Source organism: Ptychodera flava (genome assembly GCF_041260155.1).
Source record: "Ptychodera flava strain L36383 chromosome 3 unlocalized genomic scaffold, AS_Pfla_20210202 Scaffold_27__1_contigs__length_13241970_pilon, whole genome shotgun sequence".
Taxonomy (NCBI): domain Eukaryota; kingdom Metazoa; phylum Hemichordata; class Enteropneusta; family Ptychoderidae; genus Ptychodera; species Ptychodera flava.
Genome location: NW_027248281.1, coordinates 13,231,938 through 13,249,498, shown reverse-complemented (window position 1 = coordinate 13,249,498; position 17,561 = coordinate 13,231,938). Strand labels below are relative to the sequence as shown.

The window sequence follows — 17,561 nt, the reverse complement described above, 5'->3', positions numbered from 1 at the left end:
TAAACTGTACCATGGAACATCACCCTGCCGTAAACCTAGATGTAAACTTTGCTCTTTCATCAACACCAACACCACTATAATTGGACCAAACAACAACAGCTTTAACATCAAGGGATCACATAACTTTAACACAACCAATGTCAAATTCCAATATCATAGCATTTCCCCTTTATCATAACATTTTCCCTTTGCCGTATAAGGCGCGCCTGCAAACACATCAAGTACACGAACAGTTAACACATCTTCATCACGAGAAAAGAGTGTACCAAAATGGGAAATAGTGCAATATCGCCACGTTCACCTTGGTTTGTTATCATCACATTGTCTGTTGGCTGTATTCTGTCTTCTCCTGGTATGGATCCCACAGATCTAAAGTTGAACCACAAGTTTGGTGATGCTGACGATAGAACATAGAACGGCGTCAGTCAATCAAAATGCTCTGTGCTGCCTTTGGACAAGGGCATAACGGACGTACTTTCAACACACAAAATATGAAAATAACAGGTAATTGTACAATCATGTATCCAAATCTAGTTAGAATCATGCCAATGCATCTACAGTATAAATTCTATCCTACGAACATTTCAGACAAAACGCCATGTTAACAAAAGTAGGGAATATTGACCAAAATGTACAGGCACAAATTTCACCATCACAGTAAACAGTTTTCAAAACCAACCTGTATCAGAGATTTGAAAGTTATGTAAGTAATTTTGTGACAACAAATAGCATCACATCAGTGACACTGTGCTCCCATTGGTCATCATAGTTCAACATACCAAACCAAAGACAATCAAATAAGAAGTTTCATTAATAAAGATATTTTGGCTGTAATTTCCCTCTAATCTGAATAATATCACCCGAAACCATGAACAAATCACATTTGGAAACTATGTTTCATACGGTTCTATAGGAAAAGTTGTTTTATCAAAACTTGAACATTAAGCGCCCCCTCACCCCTGAAGTAGAAGCCTGGACCACACGTCTGAAAGTTATGTTATCACTGCTCCTGAACAGAAAATATGAAGGCTATCTACTATACATCTATAATGAAAGTACACTACATAGTGTAGCTTCTCCACTGAGCTCAGGATATCATGTTTATATCCGAGGATGTGGCGTCATATACGCTTAAAGATATATTCCAGATATTACTGTAATGTATACAATTTGCAACACTTCATTTTGGTGGGAAATGTTCAAAAGGTATATAATATCTCTGAAATTGAAGTATTATTTTAAGTCACCATGCAAATAGTATTCTCAAGAAATGTCAACAATTTGATGCCAATACAAGGCTTTCGGATAATGTTTCCAAAAAGGATCATTGTAATAACATTTCATTGCCCTTAATATACTATCTGTCTGATGTTGCTATTAATCACATATTAGATTAAACTGTGGTCGCGTCATACTAAGGGATCTGCGAAACACTTTTGAAAACTATCTGCACAGAATTTTCTGAGAAGAATATTTTTGACCCAAATTGTCATGTAACTAGTTTTACCATAGTTTGAACAAGTTGAACTGATGTCACACAAAAAGTCAACCCTGCATAACAAATTTATAGTCTATCGGACTATTTACTGTTTAGCTGTTTTACGAAAATTTATAAAAAATATAGCACTCGAATTGCTATACATTTTGATCATTTCACCTTGATTTGAACAAAGCTGACTCACGTAACCTTTTGGGCCTGTACGCCTGATGAAAAGTCAATATACATAATAAATATCTTTGACTGTACATATCTTTGACTTTAACTCATGACAAGCTAAACGTCCACTTAAATTTCCCAATCATTGTCCATGTGTATGTATATAGTAATCATTATATAATATACATTTAATACGATTTACATAAGAAAATTCTAAAAAACATTAGACTTAGCCACTGTACCTTTATTATTTTCACAAATAAAGCCACAGGTCGTAGCACAGGGCCCATCATTCCATTGCCCATCCATTCTCTTTCGCATTTGCCCACAGTCTTCACCACCTTGCAAATTATTTGGTTCGTTTTGATACCAGTTACTGTAATTCAACTATATATATATATATATATATATATATATATATATATATATATATATATATATATATATATATATATATATATATATGTATGTGTGTGTGTGTGTGTGTGTGTGTGTGTGTGTGTGTTTGCCTTTTATAAACGGCACAATGGGGTTATGTTATATGTTATTATTACATATAATATCATAATAGTGCTGAGTCAATGAGCTTACGCAGCTATGTAATTTCAATAAAGTGACAGTCAACTGCTAGAGATAGATGGGTTATGGATGAAGATATCTTTAGGATCTTCTTCTTTGTCACAAGTGTTGACATTTTCGCTCGTTACGCGTACGTCTGCTCACTGGTGAGAACAACTACTCAGTGTACTGCAGCGAACTTTGCATTGTGCCACAGCTTTGATCGTTGCCACAAGCTGGCTGTCAACGTGCAGCTCACCCTCAAGGCTGGAAGCTGTCGAACTTTGTGATATGTATTATTCAAAACGAAAATACGACGATGCTTTTGAATTTGTTTTCATTTTTTTAGTTTATTTAGTAGTTTTATGACTTTATTGCTTGAAACTTTCGCTCAGAGTTAAAACTACTGACGCTGGGCCGTGACGCGAGATGACGCAATCACAAGAATCATTGGATTGAAACGGCGTCAATGATTGTATTCTTGTCGTACTGCACTGACATATACGTAACCATGAGCATAAAGTTTTTGGCATTACACTGCAGTGCAAATACCGACGATGGTACGCGCGCTCCGATGCAAGTAAACTATGTAATGTATCAATGAAATGTACTTACGGGGGTACCATCAATCCATTCCCAATGCCCTTCGGATCTTATATCACTCAGACCAATCCATAGATTGCCATGACGAAGAGCTGAGAAGAGAAAATCGACGAAATCCAATTGCAAGTATACTTTTGGCCAAGCGTGCTTTCAACATGGGGGACTACCATTAAGTTCTACTGTAACGGCCGATAAAGTAGACTTGAACGGTTAAACATGATGATTCACGAACCATTACAACAATTATCACAAATTCATGTTGTTAGAAGAATTTCAACACAAAATCGCAAGATTGTCTTTCCTTTGAAAAAACAGCGGAAAATATCGACTGAGTAGTTTTACACTTTTGATAACACTATCGTGTGCATTTCATTCACGGGTAAATACGTACCGTTGTCTTCATGTGAAATTTACAACTTTAAGAAATAGGTTTGAAAACTATACGAAAGGGAAGTGAAACTGCACCTGTCAAACTAAATTGAATGATTGCATTTCTCTTGAGGCAACATGGTATGTGTGAAATAAAAGGGTACGGTGTATTTATATTCTGTGAATAGAACTGAAAAATTTGCATTTACTACAATTTGCCGATATCTGTGTGTTCTAGGTATTTGTGAAACCGGATACATTTATGGTATGCCAATAAGTTTTGTTTGGGATTCGTGTGGTTCAATATTTTACTGAGAAGTCGATCTTTATGTTGTCAGTTGTCGTTCACGCGCCATTACGAATAAGTTAGGAGGCTTTTTGTATCCCTCATCGGGGTTTTATTTCACGGTTTTGGGAAATATGGTTGCTCCACCATTGAAAAATACATAAAATAAAATCATCTGTCCAGCAAACTTACTTCGAAGGAAATCATCGAGTTGTCTGTCCTGTATGATCACAAGGCGACCATCCATGTCGTAGCAAATATCATATGCCTCCTGCCATGAATATGATTCATTCGATTGAACGTAGTAACATCGGCCATTGAAGTAATGCCAGTCAGCAGGGCAGTCTGGAATAATAGGAATTATGTTATCTTTGGCAGCGTTTCCTCGATGAAATGGAGGGCTTAGTTTCTTAAATTGATTTTAAGTGCAAACTCAATGATTTCTCTAGAGGATTCAAACTCATAACGTGCGTCACCCAGTGACCTAGCAAAATCGTCACAGTCAAAACCGCTCGGCTTAATCCCCTCCATTTTAAAGGGGTGGGTCATTGAGCAGCTTTTATTTTAAAGCAAGTCAGCCAACACGATAAAAATTCAAAGGTAAAAACAATAGGTTGACACCATGTAAATTCTCAATGTCAAAATAACTAATGCGGCAATCAGGAATAAGGAACTATCCCTTTAAAAAACAGAGGTTCATTAAGTAGGGCATAATACGCTTCAGCTTTTGCGTGGAATATTTGTATATCTCGACGAACGCCCGTCACATTTGTCGGGTACATCACAAAGGTTTCCTGAGACAAACACAAAGTAGAGCTTGAACGCGCGCACCTCGGGGACAGATTTGGGGGCTTTCAAATTTGAACAATTTCAGTCTTATCTACCACTCGTGGGATTAGTTCTAAAGCTCTTGTGTAAGAAGTTTTGATCGTCCCCCATAGAGTTAACAAAGGGATAGTGGCCATTTTGAATCTTAAGTATACTTAACTTTGAGGTACTTTGTTCCTCTAGTACCAAATTTTGCACGGTGTCCCAAGATTTGTATTATCGATTAGGTAAGAGAATGGGCAAAAATTTCATTGAGGAAAGTTTGAGCAAAAGTTTAAGTCTTTCACATTCGTGGCGCATACGACCTTCTTATAAAGAAACGGCAACACTTTATGACTGTAAGCCACGCCATGATGCAACAACCCCTGAGTAATATTTTATAAAACTTGTTAATGAAAAACGTGGATGAAAATACAAATCGTGAAAGAAAAATGAAGTAAATTCGAACTGATCGTCTCTGACAGTTGAGTTGTCATATGAAGAAGTGTAACAACAACTTTAAGAAAATGAGATTACATCATTAATCTGGCGATGGTCCACTAACTGTTTTCAAAAAAAGCCGAGAAATACGAAGATCGACGTTGAGCAATTGGGTAAGATTGAAGCAAATCAGGCGAATGCCACAGATATGAGCAGCTTGTAAAAAACGTAGGAGTATTGTAGATAGTGTGAGTTTTGCTACATTCTATGATATTCATCGGACTTAGAATTTTTTTTGTAATTTCGTTTTGTTCGGCAAAAGCCGCACAGTTTACGACATGCTGTCTTTGAAATCGCGTATATGTATTCCCAGAAAACAGTAGAAGAAAGCGGTGAGTATGAATTTACTTTGTTAGCGCGGATATTCTGGGTCAGCCTGGCCTAACAATTTATAAGGAGACATAATTTAGCAAATTTACGATCAGTCCAATCAAGTTGGTCATGTTAGGTTGGTCGAATGACTACCCTTAGGGGTTTTAGTTCGTAGGAGGCGATACAGTAAGTGAAAAACGCGGTTTCTATCACAATTTACCAGTCAGCAATGTGCTCGAAGTGGTGAAAGTTGCCAAAACATGCCAGAACGCAACCTGTTGAAAAGTAGCATAATTCTGTTTACAGAACTTTGCTTATTTTACTAATCACTTTGCAATAATTTGTATTCAACATTCAAGTCGCAAAATCCTGGATCAATATCCATATTCAAAAAGTTTTATCTGGTCAACAAAATAAAAGGACTGGCTTCATCTATTTCAACAGAAGTTCATGAAAGCTGTCAATCAGAGAAAGCTTCTATCTGTTGGAGATGTTTATTTTAAATTGCCTTGACAAATTTACAAAGTCACCAATATATGCATTGGATTTGTCTCTATCAGTATGTGCGCATTGACACATGTTGTCAATATGTGCGCATTGACACATGTTATCAATATGTGCGCATTGACACATGTTATCAATATGTGCGCATTGACACATGTTATCAATATGTGCGCATTGACACATGTTATCAATATGTGCGCATTGACACATGTTATCAATATGTGCGCATTGACACATGTTATCAAAATTATTTTCACTATATACATAATGCATTCATCATTGAACGCTTCGCTAATTGCGTAATCCTGGAAAACGATTTTGCTGTATACAAAAGGGTACCTTCGCATTCGTGTGCGCCCATCGTTATATTATTCTGTCGAAATGCGGCCTCGGTACATTCTAGTCTGAGTAAATAACATGACAGTGTCAAAGTTGCATAAAGATTACTTTCGTTCGCAATTGCCTAATCGATACATAGACTATTAAAATGTGCTCACTTGACATTTCGGCCAATTGTTCACGGTGCCCTCTCAATTGCCGGTCACTTTCCGTCGAGTTGTGCTGGCATTCCCTCAGGCCGATGTCTCGTCGTTCCAGCTGCTCTCTACACCAATTCCCGTGGCCTTCAATTCTGTGCTCCAGTGATGAGATTGTGTCGGAAATGTTTACCATGGAGTCTATTATTGGTTCCAGCAAGTCGATATGCCGACGTTGCCTTACGAAAGTGTCATTAACCTGGTCTACAATAGAGAGCGCTCGTTCGTGCAGGTAATAAAGAATTTCTATGCGTTCCTCTACTTCATCCATTCTATAGTCAAGCAACTCAACATTTTCAACAACTTCATTCACCGCTGTGACGAAATTCTCCGCCTCTGGGCATTGGCTGTCTTCGGAGCCATGAAATGCGAGTAAATAGGTGCAAATATCGCTCCTGTAGCAGTAGTTGTTGTTATCAGGACACAGGGTATCTCTCTTCATCAGCGGAGTGGTATCTCCGAAGTGAAATATAAAAGCGGGCAGGAAGACAAATATAAGCAGCGGACTGCCCATCTTGTTTGACGACATTTAGCACTTTGACAGTTATGCGTTGAAACCTACATCACTTATAGCAACGATGTCGTCACACTTCCTGCAAAAGTGAAAATACAAGGGTTTTATTAAGTAACATATTCCCTGTTGCGACCAACGCATAGGTTACAAAACTAACGTGATATGACCACTGCGAAGCTGTCATTTTGATGTCTCCCTGACATCTCAGAAGGTCATTGAGCTGTAGCCCAAGCTGTCACGTTGTTACTATCAATTTAAGGTAGAATTCACCTCGAGGACAGTTATTCAGACTCTCAAACTTCCCAAATACTCTACTTATCTACCACTTGTGGGGGCTCGTTTTGAAGCCCCGTGGAGAAGGAAAAGCTTTTGCCGTCTTTGTATTTTGAAAATCGAAAATTTTTTTTCCCCAAGAGTAAACACAGGGATGGCGGCCATTTTGAATTTCAAATATCCGTACATCTTAAACTTTGCACGGTGGGCTCTGATTCTTGTTTTCAATTTTGAGAGTGAACGGTTGAATCGTGAACGATTTCTTGAGGAAAGTTTTAGCAAAAATTTAAGTCTTTCACGTTCGAGGGGCATACTACCTTAATTTACTGTATGTTCGAGACTGTATGTAGAATTCTTGTCTGAAATCAATTTTCTTCTGTAGTACCATGCAGTGGAACCCAGTGAAAAATCACTCCATCCTGCATCTGCAAAATGTTACTGATACCCGCTCAACGAGGATGTATAGAGAAGAAACAGGATATACATGCTCAATAGTAACTGTAATATTAACAGTAACCGGCAGTTTTTTATACGAATGGTCTTACAAAACCAGGAACTAGTCAACGTGCAAAGAACAGACATACTATGTATTTCTCTGACATCACCCTTATTGCGGAGAAACCTTTTATAAAAGCACTTTATCTGGTAATCCTTTTGTCGTCGGTAAATCTTGCTACATAACATAACGCTGTTTCCACCATTGTATTATACGTCTGTGAAATTAATCATTGAAACGCAATATAATAAAATATTTAAAATGTCGCCAAATTTTTTTAATTAATTTTCTCTTACCAAATTAAAAGTGAACATCATAGGATACCGTTCGAAGTTTTGTACTAGAGAAACAAATTAACCAACATTTACTAATATTTGAAATTCAAAATGGTCGTCATCCTTGTGTTAACGTTACGGAAAAAAGAAAATTTTCGAAAAACACTCAGACCGTGAAAATTTTCCTGACACCTAGCGCTTTAAGATAAGCCCCTAACTTTTATAGCAGAACAGAAACGGAACATGCGTCCGTGAGACGCATTGAACCTCAATAGCGAAAGAGGATATGAGGTTAAAATATCAGCTATTAAGAGTAAAGTACACAGGATGGGAAACTGGGGATTCTAATACCATGAAACATAACACTCTACAAATTTCACTTCCGTGTACCAATAAATACTTTAATATCCAGCAGAAAGTCAACAGGCGATATAGTCAAGCCTTACAGTGTGGATATTTTCCGAATGACAATCAAATACAGTGATTCACTATCTTCAGCTTTGGCAGAAATAGATTCAGCATGTTTGCACTAATTCTGGAAATAACTTTTCTGTGCACTCGTTTTATAAATACCGTCGATACAACGGCTACTGGTGTCGGTGAATGCCTTCACTACGATGACTACTGCAGCCAGTCCGATGTCTGCACTCACGTACTTACCTCTGGACGTAGCGAGACTGGTGCGTGCCGAGTGCCGACCGGGTTCTGACGGACGCCAACCAAACCATTCATCTGTTTGGCGTGGTAAGCGAAAGGCTTCGGGTCGCACACCGACGCTCTGGCAGGATTTATGAAGGGGAAGAGCGAATTTTGGGAATGATTCACAAACTGAATCAAGAAAACCAGGAACGCAGGCAAGATATAAGGAGCTTAGAAAGCAGGCTGGGTGATTATCAAACCAATCTTTTGCCAATTTTAACGGAGAGACTTCGCCTCTTAGACAAACGTGTTAGAAATGAAAGCTTGGGTGAGTAATAGACTTGACGACGTTAAGCAACTCTACATGATGTATAATGTTTTACATCAGTGTTGATAACTTCTTCTGTTGTAGAATATTTCATGTTCATTATTTCACTTTAAATTTAAAACAATTTCAATGTTGAATTTTTGTAACCATTGGGAAGTTAAAAACCGCCCTAACTGATTTCTTATAAGCGTTAAATTGTCTCTTTTTCTAAAATAACTTTTTAGCGTAAATCGAGGAGAAGCACCAGAGAACAGAAAAATTAGAACTCATACATCACAGCATAATTTGGTTTTACTTGGTCGTAAGGCGGAACTGCGTTACATGCTAAATCTGTAACTTTGTAAGGAAAGTGGTGTCGATGTTATATTAATTAACCTAGGATTCTTAAATGAAATAGCTTGGCTATAGTAATAAGTACCCTCATGCATCATGTAAGACAACAACTGAAATCTAAATTATCCTCTTCATCCTCTTCTCTTAATTTGAATTTTAAGAAAATATATTTTAAACGTTTAACGAACGTTACCACTCTAAACTCCGTCTTTCTGTCTGTCCGTCTGTCTCTCTGTCTCTCTGTCTCTCTCTCTCTCTCTCTCTCTCTCTCTCTCTCTCTCTCTCTCTCTCTCTCTCTCTCTCTCTCTCTCTCTCTCTCTCTCTCTCTCTCTCTCTCTCTCTCTCTCTCTCTCTCTCTCTCTCTCCCAGCATGTAGTGGTAGCGAATGGTATTACTTCAGGCAGAAGTGTTATTACTTCAGTAGATTGCTCGCGGCTCTTTCGTGGAGTGAGGCACAGTCATTTTGCAAACGATTTGGAGGGCAGCTCGCCATCATCAGAGACGAAGAGACCAATGACTTTCTGACAGGTAGGAAAGGAAGATATTTTCACGATTTAAACAACAAATTAACAATACGAACAAATTCTAGTGGCTCTTTGCCATGGCAATCTCGAAATTTCGTGTAAATCTCTTTGGAAGGAACTTCTTTTACATTTATAGCAAGTAGATATCCCAGAACAGGATCACTATATATTGAAGCCAATGCGTTTAAAATACCAGTGTCTCTTCTGAGAGTATTGGGGAGCAGGAATAAATTGTGCACATTGATATTAAAACGAAATCCATGTAAGGCATGCTGTGACTTCCAATATTTCTTATTTGTCCCAGAATGTACGTTTTCCACCTGAAGTGGCATTTATGACGTAATGGCATTTATGACATAGTCGATAGACCATTACGCGCGTAAATTTCTAGACCTTCGACCACGTCAATTCCACTCTGCAATAAACTGATTGAGGATTTAGAATATGATTCCTAGAAGAATTTGGGGACAAAATGGCATACACGTTAATTTTTATATTCCAGTAAGCCGAATCAAAATCGCACGTATATCTAACTGAATTTTGACCTTTTTATCTTTTTAACTGTCGATACAAAATAGCGGTTATTGACACAATAAACACGTCCTAATGTTATATTTGAATGTAACACTGTATAAAAACCGTCAAAATAGAAACATGTGTGGTAACACTAACCCCTTTACTAATTCAGTAAATATCAAGTTCGCTGATGTTATCTCCCTGTGATGGTGGCATGCTCAGAGCACGTTGGTACCACTGCGTATTCTCCAAATGACAGAAAAATGTCGAGAAACGATGGCGGTGGAAACATGATCGCTCGATGTTCAATTTTACAGAAGATAACATCACAAGGCAATATATATGTTATGCAGGGATTATCCAGGAGGCAATACAGCTGGTTGGGGAGGCCATAATCAAGGTTTAATTAGGTCTGCATAGCATGCTCACGAACCTTCGACGACATAATATTACCCATAAGGCCAGCCGGAACCTAGCGGTCACTCTCTGCATTGGGATTGTTTTGTTCGTCGTTATTGTTCCCGAAAAAACGGCGGTACTTCAGACCCATGAACGGATAAGAGTACATATTATACACTTTAAACTCACCCAAAGTAAAGTTTGAATCCCATATTATCAGAATGGTTTTATATCGCGGCTGGGGTGGTTTGGAATGGTGTTTGAAATGCAGCACAATAACTCTGTGAGATACTACTCCTATTTACTTACAAAAGAATCTTCAAGTGCTTCAAGGTCAAAAATTGATCAGGAAAGTAGCAATTCATTACTGCCAAAACTGAAGATCATTTTATCTTTTTCTCATCTTGATTTTCTAGTAAGTTAGAGGGCCTTTTGTGTAAGAATGTCATGCTCGTTTAAAATCCCAGAAAAGGAGTATCCCTACATTTACTTAATTAGCACAGATACCAATCAATGTAGCCTCAAACGCAATAATAGCATTAGAATTGGTCTGTAACACAGCTTATGTGCCAATACACTACTTAATATTTTGTGCATTTCCACAATAGTAAATTTGTTTAGAAAAGGTTTTTGTGAAGACGAATTAAATTCAACAGTTGATGGTGGGAGGATGGTCATATGAAATGAGCAGATATAGGGGAATTCCTTTCTATTTTATAGGCAGTTTGCTATTTCAGCTCATGGATGAAATTCACAATTAGTAGTGATTTAATTTCATTCGAACTGACGGTATCTACGTAGAAAAGCAAGCGGCCTCGAATTTATTTCTTAAAGTTGAAACGAAAGATCTCCTTGAAATCTCATCGATAGTATTTTAAGACTTACAGCCATATCAGTGCTGAATGAAAACATTAAAAAGTGTTCAATATGACGTCACCGCGTACACTGTATTGCAAAACGTTATCAACTTGATGCATAGTGTTATTTAGGTAACCTCGTAAAGACAATAATAGACTACACTGAAATGTAATTTAAAAAAACATATTCCACTTTGCATTTACATGGTCCTAACTGTATTGATTTTATTTCTCCCCCATTGTGATTGTCGAGTAACTTAGGGTTTTTTGTGCTAGGGTATCATGTTTGTTTATCTGTAAATTTACCGAATGAACACAGGTACCCATCGATCATCGATTTAGTCGCTGGAATAATTGACCTCTGACCCTAAAGGTCACTTTATTTTTGATAATTTGTGTACAAACTCCTGATTGCGTGGTTAGATAGAAATACGTAATTTTAAAACACACATTTAATGAAACCAATCCATCTGCTTTTGAAGGAATCGCAATATTACTTCATCTCTGTGTAGTACAATGGAGACGATAAGATTTGGTGTATAAGAGATTCAGCAATGGTATCTAATGTGTCTATTAAGAAAAAAATATCTATTTTAGTCTTTTTCTATAAAACATGTAGAATGCATCCTATAGACTTGTCTAATATGCTACAAAAATTGTGTAATTGTTTCAAACCTTTTACCGTTTCGATAAGGGTATTATCGAGGAGCTCAACCACCCTAGGTATAATTCCTATACAATACTTGTGTTTACCCCTTGCATAGACTGGACAAAATCTACCATCAATGTCCCTCCTAATAGCTTTCAGTTGATATATAGTACTTGAGTACAAGCATACGATTTGACTAAGGCCTAGTTGGTATATATCACGTTGTGGAGTCAGGTCGAGTTTAATTTTAGGCCACGATGATTTACGCCAGGTTGTTTTCTATCGAGTAAAGCGTCAAGGAGAGTTGGTTTTGATAGGTTTGGTTGTAAGGCCGTGTTGAGCCGACACAACAATCACTTTCGCTTTTACCGACTACAGAGAACAGATCTCTGGGCGATTCTCGGAATGAAAGGATATTGCTTTGATAAACTGGAAAAAAAATTCTGTTTCGTTAAAGGTGTCAAATTTCCCATTTTAAATTCGGTCGGGGAAAAACCCACATTATAAGTCGATCTAGAGATGTCAAGGTCATATCATTACTCTTGCACCCAATTAAGTGTGCTACTAATGATCAGAGCGAGGACAGTGAAAGAAATGTAGCTTGCAAATAACATGAAAATATTACAGGATTTGGATAAACGTTTTTAGTGGCCTCTACTATTCTCGGTCCGTCAATGGCAGCTAATAATAACCACGACATGGCATGGTGTGAACTGAAAGATCAGTCGTGTTTGGGCGCACTCCAAGGAGGGCGCATGGAGAGCGCCCTCGAGTGACAGATGTTTCAATCTGGGCGTCAAATAAACTTTAGTACGATACTACGCATAACATTATAAGTGCATTATGACCAAAAAATAAAATGAAGAGGACCAGTAGTGAAACTCGGGCTTATTTTGCGGCCAGTCTTCACTCAGTTCCGTACGAGTATCATATTCAAATGTTGATATAATTTCAATTTTTTTCAAATTATTACTACCAGAAACTATTGGCAACAGAAGAGTCCACGTGTGGATTGGTTTGACAGGTGCAGATACCGACGGCACTTGGAAATGGGTTGACAAAACATCGGTAAGACGCCATCAAGGCAAATATATGTTTCCCTACAGCTCCGGTCACATGACTGTTTATTCGATTGAACATGCGGTTCCTCGAGGGATTTGTCGATATTGCAAGTCAAAAACCCTATATTGCTGTTTCAAACGAATACAGTGCTAAAATATATCTCGTGTTCTCAAATAATTATCTTAAAGAAAGAACTACTAGGTATCATAATATAGTATTTTTATAATATCATTATTATGCTACAAGTATACCACTGTGAGGTATAGTATTTATTTCATATTTTGACATCATTATCAAACATTGTCCTAGTCGAAATACCACATCAATCAATTACACAATTCTGTATTTCATTTCCAGGTTGATTACAATAACTGGCGATACGGTGAACCGACTGACCATAGAAGTTTGCAGATGTGCGCATGCCTGACAGATGGATTGTGGGATCACTATGGCTGCTCAGATCTCAATTATTTCATATGCGAAAGCAATGTGGGGTAAAAAATCATACTCAAATTCAAAAGCATTCCTCGTGTTCTTCCTTTAACACAATCGAAATTACATCATCAGTATGGTAGTTGTTTGATAATTAATGTTGTGGATATGTCATCACTTCGCTGTATTTTTCAAAAGCGAAAGTGGATCGTTTCTCTTCGGAAACATAACAATCACAATGTGTGTTGTGTATGATTTAAGCATGAGAGTTAAAAACTATTGTCATTTATTTTGTCTCAATGATTGTTTTTCAGATTCCTTAAAGACGAAGACTCTGATTGAAATACCGTAAACGACAAGAACCGAAAATCTGTTACACACGATTTGGCAATATTCATTGTATGCATCTTTTAATTCTGTATTATATCTACTGGTAGAGAAAGCAGTCGTTTTCATTAGAGTGTTCATATACTACACCGTCTGTTTTAGACTAGACAGTAAATGAGAGATATACAGATACTAATCCTTATAGTAAGGTAGAGTTTTCGAACACTTGGAAAATTCAGTCTTAGGTGGCTATAGATATTGAAACCTGTAATTCACGTGGTCTTTGCCACGTAAATATTACTACTGAGCATAATTCTGTATGATTATTGTATTAATGGGGACAATTTACACAGAGTAACATCAGTTAAAGACCTGGGTGTTCTTCTCACCCAAAATCTGAACTACTCTGCGCACATTAATGCCATTACTGTTAAAGCTTCCAAGCTGCTAGGTTTTACAAAACGTAACTCACGTAATTTTAGCAATGTCAACACTCTCAAAACCCTGTATATAACGCTTGTCCCACTTAAGCCCACCTTGAGTATGTCAGTCAAGTATGGTCTCCACACCAGCTGTATCTCATTCACCGTATATTCACCGTCTATTACCCGAGGGGCTCTGTGTTACCAGAAACACATCGCTATACCCCTCGGCCTACGGCCTCGGGGAATGGCGATGTGTTTCTGGTAACACACGGCCACGAGGGGTAATAGACGGGCGCTGTAGTCCGAATAAAGACCAGGCTATAGGTGTTTTATAACACAACACATGCTCTTGTTGTATTGTTACATAGATTTCAATGTGTTTGATCTTTTGAAACGCAACAATCCATTGTGACAAGTTAACTCGGCGATGTTTCCACAGCGGTATCAGTTGTACGTGGTAACACTTTCTTTAAAAAAATATTCTAATCGTACCTAGCGACATCCTTAGTTGCACTTTAATCTTTTCCGTCGATGAGCTGTTCAAGTTCCTACGCTGTTGGAATGTTGGAAAATTTTGGAAAATGTTGGAAAATCTGTTTTAGAGAATGTGTCGTCACCTATCCCGGACGCACATCACGTTCTAGTCACCCGCCATTGTTGAGACGACACTACGGTCACTAGACCGAGCACTTTCCCAAATTGGTCAAACTATTTCCTTGGGGAAATAGCTTTTCAAAAAATACCCCTGATGTCACTTTTGTCGATTCAATGGGGACTAGACGTATCTATTTTCTCGTCACGTGACGTATTCTGGCGAATCGCGATACGGAATGAGCATGCGGCGTGTTACAAAACCGACTCTGTACCTTTTTCAAAATTCCATCTTTACAAGAGCGTAGGAATTTTCTTGATGCCACCTTCTTTTCTGCGCTCAAAAAATATTTTAAACCTAATGTATCAAGAGTCATTGCTCATTCTTCAGCATTTTTACAAAGAACTATGAAAAAAATTGAATATTGTTTTAAAATATGAGACTTTGATATTTTTAACTGTAACTATGGGCAATTTCGCAGATTTTTATTCAATACTGTTTAATCGTTGATGTAGCTCTGTTTTGAAGTTTATTTGTTTTAGCTCTGTTTTTAATGTCCTTGTTTTTGTTTCTCTGCTGTATTATTTTTTAGTTCTTGTTGTCTTTTGCTGGAACTGTAATTGGGCGACAGCCAGTTCTTCTCAGCCAGTAAATAAATAAATAAATGAAGAGATGTTGACCTGCGCATCATGTCACTGAAAACATTTTGTATTAAATCAATGTTAGAAAGAGGCAAAAGGTCTTGGATTAAAATTCTTTGCTTAAGTATAGGCAACTGAGAAGGTTAATGAAACCAGTCTTTATTAGTTAATCAAAACTGGTAAATTGACAAATCTTATATTTCAATATTAAATTACATTTCCATTGTGACTTTATTATCCGTTTCATCATTTAATTTACTTTTAATTCAATGGCGATTTTGACTTAAGATTCACTTTAAGTTTTGATTTTTGTATAACAGTTAGAATCATTTTCATTTTTCAAACTAAATTCATTTTCATTTTAAGTATGTTCAATTCGATTTTGATATTTTTCTAGAAATTAAGTTACGTTTCGTTTTATTTATCATTTCAATTTCTGTTTGCAAATTGAAATTCATTTCCGTTTCAGTTTTCACTTTGATTTTGCTCTGTGTTAAGAAATAACTCTTCCTTAAGTGTGTTTGATTTTTGGATTTGAATATTAAATTCATTTTCGTTTTATTTGTGACACTCTTTACTTCGATTTTCATTTTAATTTTCGATCGGTGCATAATTAAACAATAAACATTTCATCGTGAAATTTGACAAAACATGTCTCATCGCGTTATGTTCCTGCTACGGTAGGAGTTAAGTCGTGTAAGCTGATCTATGTTCGGCTCTTTGGAGCAAAGGTTTGCAACTGTGTATCACCGGGAGCGCTATCGCTACAATTTTTAGTTGGAGTGATGTGTACGGACTGGGTCTGGCCTGAGCGAAGTTCGGTTTTAATGTTGTTTATCTCTTCTCTCAAAGCTTTAATCTCTTATATAAACTCGGAGACTACGTCATGAGAGATAACTTGGTCATTGCGGTCGGCATTGTCGTCTGGGCGTGGAACTGTCTTCCTTCTCGTCTTTCCCTGAGGTCTGGTGGCTGGGGCCAGTGGGGCCACCAGTAGATACCGCACTTTGTAGCCGCTACGCCCCGGGGCGCTACGCACAGCATCGCGATGTTGATAATTTTGATTGATTGATTATTTAGCAGTTAAAAAATAACCATACAGTACAAACAAGAAAAAAGACAAAGACAGAAGTGCTGGGATAGCACAGAAAAGTTAAAAACTTATTTCCACTGTGGTCCCACGAAAAATAAAATCACAAGCAAATCGGCACGACAACAATTAATAAAAAACAAAATCATTTTGCTCACGTTGAATCATTGCTTCATAAAAATACTCCTTTAACTTTCGGGCGTCGTCGTGAAAGAAATGACCGCAAACAATAACCTTGAAGTCGTCAGTGTAAAGTGTAAAGTCACGAATAGGAGCTCTGTCTGCCTTGAATGATGTTCAGGAAGCCAGTTGTAAATTTTTTAAAAGGTTAAACTAGTTGCAAGCAGCAGGCTGGCCCAAAGTTTAATTTAAGTTCAAGCTGTTACCACTCTGAATAATTACTTACTCCCTCTCTGGCGGCGCTTTATACAAACGCCCTCAAGGGACACACCACAGTTTGTTCAATTTACATGTAAATCTACTCCTCAATAGAAGCATAGAGAGTATGCAGATGTCGAGGCAACTGCTCCAAAGTTCAACATTTTTATGAAGTCAGCTGCTGACGCAGAACAATACATGGTTCAAATCTCAGGGCACGATATGCACATTAGGGTACTCCTGAACTAAACTGTCTGCAAAAAAAATTAACGTATGGCAGCTATAGACACAAAGGCTGCATATGATCCATACAATACAGGGGCTGAGAAGGGCAACTAATTTCATCGCTTTCGTACCTGGTCATAGAAGGTTGAAAACAAAGGCTTTACCCACCCATCCAGACACCCACCAACCCCCCCCCCACCCCCCCCACACACAGGCACACACACAGGCACACAACTGGATTCATCGTGTAGAAGTCACTCAGTTCAGCACATAGTTCGCTCAAATTTTATGTAACGTCAAATTTAATGTATTGTTACCAGCTGACAAGAAACAATCGGTAATCAAACGAATGGATCGCTTTGAGTGACGCAGATACGAAGGCACAATGAAATGGGTTTACCATATATCGGTAAGACGCGAAAAGGCTAAATGACCTCGTTACGTTTCTCTTCA

General features: G+C 37.7%; 2 protein-coding genes across 3 annotated transcripts; one reads left to right on the top strand and one right to left on the bottom strand.

The window, feature by feature from the left end:
* Positions 1–201: 201 nt before the first annotated feature.
* On the bottom strand, positions 202–6,651 carry LOC139126387 (uncharacterized). The gene is made up of 5 exons (XM_070692453.1): positions 6,095–6,651; positions 3,666–3,818; positions 2,831–2,910; positions 1,900–2,044; positions 202–397 (listed from the first exon to the last, which is right to left on the bottom strand). Exons 1-5 carry the CDS (start codon positions 6,645–6,647, stop codon positions 234–236), a joined length of 1,095 nt encoding a protein of 364 aa, XP_070548554.1. The 5' UTR covers positions 6,648–6,651; the 3' UTR covers positions 202–233.
* A 1,428-nt stretch (positions 6,652–8,079) lies between these two features.
* On the top strand, positions 8,080–16,044 carry LOC139126437 (asialoglycoprotein receptor 2-like). Of its 2 annotated transcripts, XR_011550572.1 has the most exons (6): positions 8,086–8,658; positions 9,361–9,519; positions 12,916–13,004; positions 13,356–13,492; positions 13,745–13,829; positions 15,501–16,044. XR_011550572.1 is itself a non-coding variant. In XM_070692494.1 (5 exons), the coding sequence occupies exons 1-5, from the start codon at positions 8,508–8,510 to the stop codon at positions 13,770–13,772; spliced, it is 564 nt and encodes a 187-aa protein (XP_070548595.1). In that variant the 5' UTR covers positions 8,080–8,507; the 3' UTR covers positions 13,773–14,068. The 2 variants fall into 2 exon arrangements, 1 of the variants encoding a protein (XP_070548595.1); XM_070692494.1 differs by lacking the exon at positions 15,501–16,044 and having other exon boundaries at positions 8,080–8,658; positions 13,745–14,068.
* Positions 16,045–17,561: the final 1,517 nt, after the last annotated feature.

Coding starts and splice junctions, on each gene's coding strand:
- LOC139126387 (XM_070692453.1), bottom strand. CDS start 6,647: ATGGGCAGTCCGCTGCTTATATTTGTCTTCCTGCCCGCTTTTATATTT. Junction 2,911..3,665: donor ACTCGATGATTTCCTTCGAA/GTAAGTTTGCTG, acceptor TTCTCTTCTCAG/CTCTTCGTCATGGCAATCTA. Junction 398..1,899: donor TATTTGTGAAAATAATAAAG/GTACAGTGGCTA, acceptor TTCTATCGTCAG/CATCACCAAACTTGTGGTTC.
- LOC139126437 (XM_070692494.1), top strand. CDS start 8,508: ATGATTCACAAACTGAATCAAGAAAACCAGGAACGCAGGCAAGATATA. Junction 9,520..12,915: donor GACCAATGACTTTCTGACAG/GTAGGAAAGGAA, acceptor TATTACTACCAG/AAACTATTGGCAACAGAAGA. Junction 13,005..13,355: donor AATGGGTTGACAAAACATCG/GTAAGACGCCAT, acceptor TTTCATTTCCAG/GTTGATTACAATAACTGGCG.